At 29.1% G+C, this 10,845-nt stretch overlaps 1 protein-coding gene across 2 annotated transcripts; it reads left to right on the top strand.

Moving 5' to 3' along the window:
* The first annotated feature begins 318 nt into the window (after nucleotides 1–318).
* Nucleotides 319–9,012, top strand: LOC111034344 (zinc finger protein on ecdysone puffs-like). 2 transcript variants are annotated; one of them, XM_022315520.1, is made up of 9 exons: nucleotides 319–515; nucleotides 2,965–3,310; nucleotides 3,457–3,525; nucleotides 3,949–4,052; nucleotides 6,266–6,305; nucleotides 6,370–6,447; nucleotides 6,528–6,779; nucleotides 7,402–8,112; nucleotides 8,546–8,977. In XM_022315520.1, the coding sequence occupies exons 2-9, from the start codon at nucleotides 2,969–2,971 to the stop codon at nucleotides 8,975–8,977; spliced, it is 2,028 nt and encodes a 675-aa protein (XP_022171212.1). In that variant the 5' UTR covers nucleotides 319–515; nucleotides 2,965–2,968. The 2 variants fall into 2 exon arrangements, with proteins under 2 accessions (XP_022171212.1, XP_022171220.1); XM_022315528.1 differs by lacking the exon at nucleotides 319–515 and having other exon boundaries at nucleotides 2,969–3,310; nucleotides 8,546–9,012.
* Nucleotides 9,013–10,845: the final 1,833 nt, after the last annotated feature.

Here is a 10,845-nt window from a genome sequence, read left to right as displayed (position 1 = left end):
TATTTAAAAAAATAACAAGTTGAGTAATCAAATCTTTGGTTTCGATGTAACGACTACAGTAGTAATAAAGAGAGATCGTCTCGTGGAGGTAAAGACGTTTCTAATGTTTCTATAATAATCCTAGAGAGGAAAAATTAGAACAAAAATTCTTTAATTTTATAATAAGCGAATTTTAATACGTCGCTATATAGTAGCTCGACTAATTAGTGTTTATTTTGTGATAATATATAGTCTAAACACGTCACACGACTGCACGACATAAGTTTGTTTGCAAGACGCAACACCGGTCGACAGTTGCCTACACTGCGGCAGGACCACTACGAGTTTCGGCGTCGGTTTCCGCCATTTTAGTTGCAGTTTTCGTACACTATTCTCGTGCCGCCGTTCGCGTTTAGCCCGTCCGTCGATTCCGTTCGTTTTGTGCGTTCTGTGCTAACAAATTCGTTCAAAAAACTCAATCGCAGTTATACACATTCTGCACATCGATATCACCGCAGTCCTACAACGACTTAACCGTGAGTATTTGCAGCAGTTGCCGACGCCAACACAATACTACATACAGGGCGCGCGCCGGGTACGCGACACGTTGAGAACCGCCGTATAAACGATAGTGGCATATTAATATTTTTAATTTTCGTTTCTTACACTCGAAATATTAAACTGGTCGACGACGCGACCGTCGATCTAATTTAAGAAATATCTTCGGTCGTGTACTTTATCTCGGTGCGTGCGCCGACGCCGTTCCCCTGACGCGATCCCCATCGCGGCATCGGTATGTAAATATCATACCTGTCGACAACGTTCGAGTTGTTTATCGTACGAATTATTGTTAATTAATCATTATCATGTTTATGAGACTGCATACGCCTCGCCGACGATTTGTTTAGGTGTTCAATATTAAAACGACTGATAGCAGATGCCGGTTTACCGTGATTTTATTTAGTATCGATTTTTTGACGATTCCGGTCGACCGGCACGCGTCATGGAGTCGTACACTCATACGTGTTGATACACGTGAGAGGTGATTGGCCTACTTACGCCCAGACCAGTGGTCCACATTTCGGTTTTCAGAGCTGCTGCACCAAACCGGACCTGCGCCCCTTTTACGAATTTTTCGCTTCTCGAATACTCCAATTAATCGGTATTTTATTACGGTATGACTGATTTTAGTTTGTGGAGGGGGGGAGGGTACATTCAATTTCGATTTAGGCTGATAGGCCTGACGCGTGTTACGGTCAACGGATAATGAGTAATGACATGTTGTTCTGTGCTGATTCAAGTACAACATGAAATCAATCTCCTATACCTTTACAACGATATCGGATAATTTACAAGCGCTTGACCAAGACAGTTACATCGTGTGTAGCCGTCCATGTAGGCATGAAAAAGAGAGAAATAACTGAAATCAGTTTCCCAAACAGCATTAATAACCATTAAGTAAATGAAAACCCCGGTTAATCCTCAAAATATCACTTAAAACAACAATGCTATTATTTTACATTACTAAAAAAATTACTTACCTAATTAATAATATTATATAGTATTTAAAGAAAACTAAACAAATTCATACATACATTTTTATTGGACCATTAATTTAGTGTATATAACATTTACATTTATCTTTTTACAAACACATCATAATATATTGACATTGTTTAAACACTACCTATTTTCATGACTGGATAGTTCTGCTAAAGACCATGGTAATCGAGACCATAGTTAGGTTAGGAGTAGATTAAGACTACTGTATTTCATCTTAACACATTTTTTTAAATCCCATTTTATAATTTTTAGTAAAAGCCTAATAATTATAATTGAATAATTTATTAACATTATAATTAAATTAAATACAAGGTTGCCTCCAATTATTGATTGTAAAAAAAAAAATTGATAATAATTCTGTGTACTAATTATTTTATCATATACCTACTTATGTTTGGTACAATCACATTTAGTTGTATTTATAAAATATCTACTTATATTTTCTATAGTATTGTAACTTCATATTTCTCATTAAGTCTAACTTAGGTTATTGCAAATATTACAATCATAATATCAAAATTAATAATAAGACTTTATTTATAACATAGAAATATATAATAATAAATTGATTACCCATATATAGCTACAGCCCTCCCTGTCAGCTCAGATTAATATGTTGAGACAGTAACGTTCTAAATAGACTTAATGTTTAAAATTATATAATATAAATAAAATATTTATTATTCTACTTATTTTATAAATACAAACCAAACAAAAATAAGTATACTTCAATTATAGATTCTATCATAATCTAAATTGTATGCAAATCATTTAAAATTAAGTGTTTTAAAATATACATGATTTGTACACAAAGATGCTACTACAAAAATAAAGATTGTGATCCAAAAGTGGTCTTGCGATTTGCTACAATATTTACATTACTTTTAGGTATATCTTGTTTTATAATTATGGTTCACACTTCATTGTAGATATAAAATGTTTATGTTTATACAAAATAATTCATGAAAACTGGGTAGATTTAGCTCACAAAATATGAGCTCTGTATTATAAAGTACCTATAATTTTATCCAGTAAAATGTTGATCAAACTATTAATTGTTATTTTTAATTTCTCTACCTAGGTATTACATAAGAACAGATTGTACTAAGTATACGTATATAATCCTTTTCATATAAATATTAAAATGTTTCACATTTTTTAAGATAGGTACATAGAAAAACTTAAATAATATACTTGATCTAAAGTTCATTTAATTTTCTCCCAAATTGATGAACTATCAACAAGCTCTAGAACACTAAATACTTTCTATTCTAACTGGAAAAAAATATTACTACGGTATTTACTGGTAGAATGATTAAACTTAAAATTATTCAGTTTTTCTAATTTTTTTCCATACAAATTTGAATAAGGTACTTTTTGGTACCTATAATTAATCTTAACTTATGTATATTTGATTAACAGCAAAATGTCTTACAACCGTCGAAGTGGTGGTGGTGGTGGTTATGGTGCTGGAAATAGTGGCAACTATGGAAATTCTTATGGTCAAAGCGCTAATAATTATGGTGGCTCTGGCCATTATGGAAGTGGAGGAGTTGGTGGTGGTGGCGGCGGCAGCAGCAGCAACAGTGGAAATTTCAATGGAGGTGGCAACAGCCGTTTCAATAATTTCAATAGTTATGGTAGAAACCCAAAAATGAGTCCTTGGGAGTCTGGTGTATCCCCAGGAGGTGGGATGATGCCTAATGTTCATCCCAATCAAATGGCTCTTGCTAATGATTTATTATCTAAGCTTTTAGCACCTAATCAGGTAATAAATACAGTTTTATATAGTAGATGATAATAATGCATAAGAATTTATTGTATATTCCAACTACTTATTAAAATTTTTAAAGATTACTTTAATTCATTAATTTATGTTTATTTACATGTAAATCTAAACATTAAATATTGTAGGGCGGATACGGAAGTAGCCAAAATTGGGGTCCAAACCCTGGAATGGTGAGAAGACAAGAATCATTTAAGGTAAAACTAAGTTTAATTTCAAAAATTAGTACTTAAGCTTTTATATATTCTTAACATTTTAAATATTTTACAAATTTAAAGAAAATAATTGGATAGGTTTTTAAATATTCCTAATAGTACCTATTAGGAAATTGTTTAAATTAGGTTTTTGTACAGTAACTAATCATATTAATAGTATATCTAAACTTTCTATTATAATTATTTCGATTTGCCAATTATTTATTGCTGAGCGTTTTAGCTAATCTGAGTTTGGCCTGTTGCCGTTGGCAATTTGAATTCTGGAGCTGGCTGATTCGTTTCGCTGGCAATCGAATTATCGAACAAATTTCATAATCTCATCTGAGTTTGTTTTTCATTTGTTGTGCTCTATCGAATCTCTCTGTTCCTGGCACAATAATTGATCGGTTGTTTGATAACCGCCAGAACCAAAACCGGCGCAGGCCTGATAATCGCAATCGTAGACCTCCTCCAAAAAAGGACGATAAGAAAAAGGATTCTAAACCTGAAGCGGATAAAAATGATAAGAGGTAAGGAATCATTTCATAAAATCTATTATTCCGGATTTATATAAATATATATTTATATAATTCTTCGCTGCTATTTTAAAAGCATTTGGCAATTCCTCTTCAGTTAAATTATTTTATCCGCCCATATATTCCATTGCATTTTATTCAAATATTAGAAGAAATAGGAATTATTATTTTCTACTCTTTTAACCCTTATTATTTATTTCTCTTCTTAATACATAATTTTGTATTCTTACTAGAATTATTACTTTTATGGATTCAAAAACCTATTTTATAACTTGTAAAAATTATTCCTTAACTATATAAGTATCAAGTAAGTATCTTATTTGTTTATAAGCTGTAAGCTGGTTTGTATGTATTACCATTTTCTTAATTAATATACTAATTTTTATAGTTTTAGTTAATTATATTTAGGGGTTTATTTAATTAAAATTATAATATATATGCTATTAAATGTCTATATTGTTATGAAATCATTTAATTTGACTATTTTTAAAAAATTCATTATGTAAAACCAAAAAAAATTATTATATTATTAATATCTTAGTGAAAAGCATTTGTTTGTTAAAGTCTTGAAAGAATAATATTTTATTCATAAATTCGTTACGCTTATGTATAACATTATTATATTTTTCAATTTCAAAAAAGTTATTTAAATAAATGTATAAAATATTCAACCAAGTAATCCATTAACTAAAATTCTGTTAAAGTGTATTGTTGTATAATTAATTAAAGTAAAGAGAATGTCTTTACTCTTCCAAATTTGAACATCTTGACAGAATTTAATCTAAGTGTTCAATGGTTAGTACATTATTCTATAATAACTAGGAATGTAAAATTTTGTTTTATTCAATTAATAATCTGTAAATCTTCTATATTTATTCATACATATGAATTTTAAAGTAAAATATTCTGAAACAAACTGATCCACAGTTATTATTTGAGGTGTATTTATGGCAATTCTAACCATTAAACTTATGACCATTCTTTATACATGTTCAACTTTAGGTAACTTTGATTTAAGTTTACTATTAATTATATTACGATTGCTTGTAGCGTCTCTAACCCACATAAAACAATAAGTAGAGAGTTTTCCTTAAATTACAATGACCTCATGGATATAGGTTAGGTACTTATTGCACTTGTATTTCTCAGAATAATTGAGATAGGAAGGTAAACTCAACGAAATGTTAAGTGACAGATGATGAATGCAGTTAATAAAGTAATCAACCTTCGGCAAATCCATTTCTAAAAATTGATATGGAAACTACAGTAGTGCAGAGGAAGGAGTAGGTGTAAATCTCAAGAATACAAATACAAATTATGTATTTTCAAAATATGTAATTTTTCTATTAATTCTAAATAAAATAAGATTTAATTTTATCTTTTCCATTAATACCTTATTGACTTTTCTATAAAATTTTAATTAGGAGTATAGTTTAGGACTTAAAATAACATTTTATTTGTGAGGTATAAATGTTGAATCACATACTACAATAAATCACATTTTATTTAAGTTTTTTTCCTGATAGAGGTGGATTCTGTTGTCCTCTTCTTACTGTGTAAGACATACCAAAATTGTTACTTCAAATATTAAAAGTAATAATAAGACACAACATGTGGGTGTATCACCCATTCTTAATCAGGAAATAAAGAAACACCGGCTCTCATGGTTATTTTATATTCAAAAGTTGTAATTTACAACTTTTGAATTGAGATTTATTGTTGTATGTACCTAATTTATTACCTAATATAATTTTATTAAATATTTCAATTCTTAAAATCATCTCTCAGTGCACAGAATTATCATTTAAGGAATTAATACCTGTTTAAGGTGCTATCAAGTCCATACTTTTTCAACCAAGTATATTGTATTTTGTTTATTTTTAAATATATTTTGTTATGATTAAGTTTTTTGAGTGATTATAAATACAACATAATCTAATTTTGGTATATACATATATCCATTTTCTTGGAGACAATAACAATTTTGATATTTTTGTGTGGAGTAAATTATCATATTTCAACTGAACCTGATATTCAATTGTATAATTTTTGCTTTATCATATTTAAATTGAGGTTTAATTTTTACTTTAAAATTGTATTCTTTGTATATTTCTTGAAATTCCTAATTTGTATGTTATATATTAATTATATTATAATTAATTTTATTAACATGTACTTTTTTTTATTATTCTTTTTTATAATTCTAGTAATGAAACAAATGGTGTCAAAAAAGAAACAACGGACCAAGTAATTACATTTTTATTTTAACAACTATACAATGTAATTAATTCATTTTATATCAATAACTTAGGAACATGTGGATTATGATGGTATTCCGACAGCTGTATTATTTTGCCACGTTTGTCAAAAACACATGTGGGATGGAGCTGTAAGTTATAGTTGATGTGATTATTTTTAATATCAATGTGTTTCTAAATACAAGATTATGTCAAAAAATCACTTTTTTAGTCTTTTGAGAAACATGTCCGCGGTCGTCCTCATGAATTGATGATGACATACTTGGATGAAGGGTACAAAATGCAAGTGGAGTTAATGCGCCACCAGATTAAAGCAGCTGAAAATCAGAGGGAAATTGACTTGGAGCGTATGCAAGCTCAAAATAAAGGGAAAGCAAAACCATTGTTCCGGAACTACTGTCCTATGTGCAATATTAATTTCTATGGCCCTTTGACTGGACATCGTAAGAGTGATCGTCATCGTGTAAGTACCTAAATTAATAACATCTAAATACTATTCATTAACTTAAATATTGTTTAATGTACATGTCTGATCTCAGCAACTTAATGTTAAGATTCACATAGTCATACCTTATTACATGCATTTTGTTCTGTAATGCATAGTTTTAACAACTAAATAGGTGCATTTAAGTACTAGATATTTGTTATATATTCAACATTGGTTATCTTCAATATTTATAAATTCGTTTATTTTACATAAAAAATTGTTTATCAATGAAACAATAATAATTTCATTATTTTGTTGAAAATATCCGTAAAATTCTAATATCTATATTTAATGCACATATAGTTTGCTCATATTTTATATATCCATACTCCTCATACCCATACGAAAACATTACCGTGTCCGATCCTACACACCCCCCACTTATCGACTATGGTTTGGCCTTATATAACCGTTGTTGCACTAAGCAAGGGGGTAATGGTGTTTTGGACCGGACCCTACTATCATTATGCATGTATAAAACGGTTATGTTATCTCATGGGTATGAGTTTAATTTATTACTTTTGTAACCTATGGTGTAAGTCAATTTCTATTAATTAAATATATATCTTATAATAACTAAAATTTCATATTGCTTTAGAAATTGAAACAATTTCTTCATCCGGAATGTAAAATGTGTGATACATTATTCCATACTCGTTTGGAATGGGATGATCACAAATTATCTTCAGATCATTTACGCAAAGTTGGTGAACAGCGCCGTCAGTTTAATCCAGATCTTAAAGATGATGAATTTGAATTGCTTGATGTGATTGTGATTGAAGATGATGAACAATCAGAAGAAATTCCTGTAGCATCAAAATTAGATATGCTCGATGATCAAGATATGAAAGATGAAGAAGAAGAAGATCAAGATCAAGACGTTGCAAAGGAATCTGAGGAAAATAAAGATAATGAAGTAATAGATACTACTGAACAGGAAAAAGAAGATAATGACAATTCCAAAGAAGCGGATGATGTTTCCAAGGGAGAGGACGAAATTTCCAAAGAAGACAATGATGTTTCAATAATAGACGATGATACTTCAAAAGCAGAAAATAATAACTCCAAAGAAGAAAATAACATTGATAAGGAACTAAATGATACTGCTAAAGATGATACAACGGTGATTAAAAAAGAAAAAGAGGAAAAATATAATCCTGCTAATGTTGTTGGCCGCGAACTAGTAGTTAAAACTGGAGGATATGTATGCCGCATTTGTTCGATGTTTATGAAGAATGATGAAGAAGCAGATTTACATTGTCAAACTGCTTCACATTATATCAACTTCACCACTATCACAAAATTACATGTAAGTATAATTTATTTTGAAAAATGATTAACTTCTTCTGATGTTCATACCCTCTAAGAAGTTTTTCAACCATTACTACCCTGTGTCACTTGTATCTATCTTGGATTGCCTCACTCCAGTCCTCAACTCCTGGAGTTATATAATTATGTGACTTAACCATTGTATCCTTTGGCCCTTAATAAATCTTGTTTACTGGTGCTAGTCTTAACATATTGTACAGGTCTGTTATATTTGCTCCACCAGTTCTCCATTATTTCATTGATAATAGGTCCACATATTTTCCTCTGTATCTTGTTCCCAAAAGTCATATAATTTCTCTGTTTGGTCGTTGTCCAAGCTTTTCTTAACCATATGTGGGGGGCCAGTCTTATAGAATGAATAATATAATATTTTTGATAAAATTTGCTTAAATACGGTTTTTTTTTTTGTCAAGGCTAAAATCAACAATCGAAAACGTAAAATGAAAGAAGAGAAGAAAGAAGATGATGATAAAGAGGAGGTAAACACAGAAGAAAATGAAATTGAACAACCTGAGAAAAAAGCACGTTTGGATGAAACTGAAAGCGGCGAACCCGTAGTTGAGCAGAATGGCATAAGTGAACCTCAGTCTGAACCTATGGATGACGATGTCCAACAGATAAAATCTGATGTACCTGCTGTTGAAATTCCTGATGAAGAGTTGAAAGCAATTAACTCTGAAGATTCAGTAGTTGCGGACACTGTTACAACTAGTGAAGTTGTTGTTGAACCAGAATCTGAACCAGTTAAAGAAACTCCAGCTCCAGCTGTCAAAACTACTCCACCACGTGGTGGTCGTGGTGGCCGTGGTCGAGGAGTAGCAAGAAGAGGTCGGTCAAGTCGCTAAAATCACATTTAAAAAAAAAAAAAAAAGAAGAAGGATATACAACTTCAGAATAAATAATTGAGTACCCAATAATTCATTTGTAAGATTATTTGTTTTTAAATACTCTTCATTCATGTGTATTCAAAATATCATTCAATTTTAAATAAATAATAACCATTTAAATTATAAACAGTATACTAAATATTTGGAATTGTGTTCAGTATAGTTTCCTTACCATCGTATTATTATTCAAAATGTGCAACTTATGTTTTTAATTATGGACTTAAATTAATTTTTATATAATGTCTATAATTTGGTATTAGAAATTATACATTTCTACTTTTTTAGATATTTTTTTCCTGATAACAAGTTATTATTTTATTGAAAAATAAAATAATAGTTATAACTAAGCAGACTTTAATTTCTTTTTAAAATTTCTTAATTTCGTTAAAATTTAGATTTTTTCAAAAAAAATAGCTAAATTAGTGTAATCACTTGTGTAAGTTAAATTTAATGCATAAATTGAATATTTTATTGGTATTTTGCTAAGTAAAATTGGTTTTTAAAACATAATATAGTTGATAATTAAATTAAATATAATATAATCTAATTTTAGTTTTAGTTTTAAATTTAGGAACCTTTAAAATAATTGAATATACCTATTATATGTTCATAAAACAGTTGCATTGAAGAAAAAATGTAGATCATCTGAAATAGTGTAATTTGTATAAGTTTTTATTTTTATGTTCCAACAAATTAATCATAACACATTAAGTGCATGTATTCAACATTATCTATGTAAAACAAGTGTACTTAACATGTTAGTGTAATACATAAATAATTGTATGTGAAATTTGTATTTTTAACCTAATTATCATACTCTTAACTACATTCGTATATTACTCGCTACAATATTTGCCAATTTTATTGTTTTTAAGCGAATTGTACTTTTATACTGCATATATATATTTATATACAATTAATAATATATTATATCTAATACCTCACACCACTGCATGGTTTTTCTCTTTGTTTTTGTTCATATATGGATTACTATATTGTAATTGTGTGTGATTTCAAAGATATGATAATTTTCTTTGTTTAGTCAATGTGAGAGAACAAAGAATTGGTATACATCATAAGGGGACTTAAAAAATTTAATTTAATATTTTCATTGCACATGGTGGGAGAAATTGATAGCAATTGATAAAATATATTGTGCTTAATCTTTTTATTCTTTTTTTGTCAATTAAACAATGCTCCTACGAAGAGCATATTAAATTAGTAGGTTCTCTAATTGACCAATGAATTATCTGAGAAATACATTATACATAATGTTATTCTGTAATAACTGCTGTAGAATGTGCATTCTCAATGGGGGGAAGGCTCTTTTCATTGCCTTTGTTTATAAGTTTATAACCATATTTAACTAGTGTTTTTCAATTGTTCATGGAATTGAGTGGCTGATGAATAACAAGTAATTTGTGAGTCATTGCCTTTTTTATATTTCATTTATTGAGTATCAATCGTTTGAAAAACCTGTGTTTACATTATACCTTGTCTCAAATATTCAAACGGTTGTTTAACTAAAAATATGACAGTCAAAACTGAGAATCGTTGATTTCCTTAAACAATCTTATGCTTTATTACCTAACCTACATTAACTTACCAAGGAGTACATACATTTACTACAAACGTGACATGTTTCTATTTTAATGTATTTTTTTAGAACTGTCATAATAGCTTGATATTAAATAGTTTTTGATGTGTTCGAAAACCATGAAAAATGTATAAAATAATTACTGTTATAAATAACAATTTAGCTTTTTCTTAAATATGAGTAAAATTAATATTATTAATTGTTATTTATATGATATATTACATTTTAT

Source organism: Myzus persicae, unplaced genomic scaffold, assembly GCF_001856785.1.
Source record: "Myzus persicae strain clone G006 unplaced genomic scaffold, MPER_G0061.0, whole genome shotgun sequence".
Lineage (NCBI taxonomy): Eukaryota > Metazoa > Arthropoda > Insecta > Hemiptera > Aphididae > Myzus > Myzus persicae.
The sequence above is the reverse complement of the archived record's forward strand: the minus strand, read 5'-3'. Positions and strand labels throughout refer to the sequence as shown.

Coding starts and splice junctions, on each gene's coding strand:
- LOC111034344 (XM_022315528.1), top strand. CDS start 2,969: ATGTCTTACAACCGTCGAAGTGGTGGTGGTGGTGGTTATGGTGCTGGA. Junction 4,053..6,265: donor GCGGATAAAAATGATAAGAG/GTAAGGAATCAT, acceptor TTATAATTCTAG/TAATGAAACAAATGGTGTCA. Junction 6,448..6,527: donor AACACATGTGGGATGGAGCT/GTAAGTTATAGT, acceptor TCACTTTTTTAG/TCTTTTGAGAAACATGTCCG.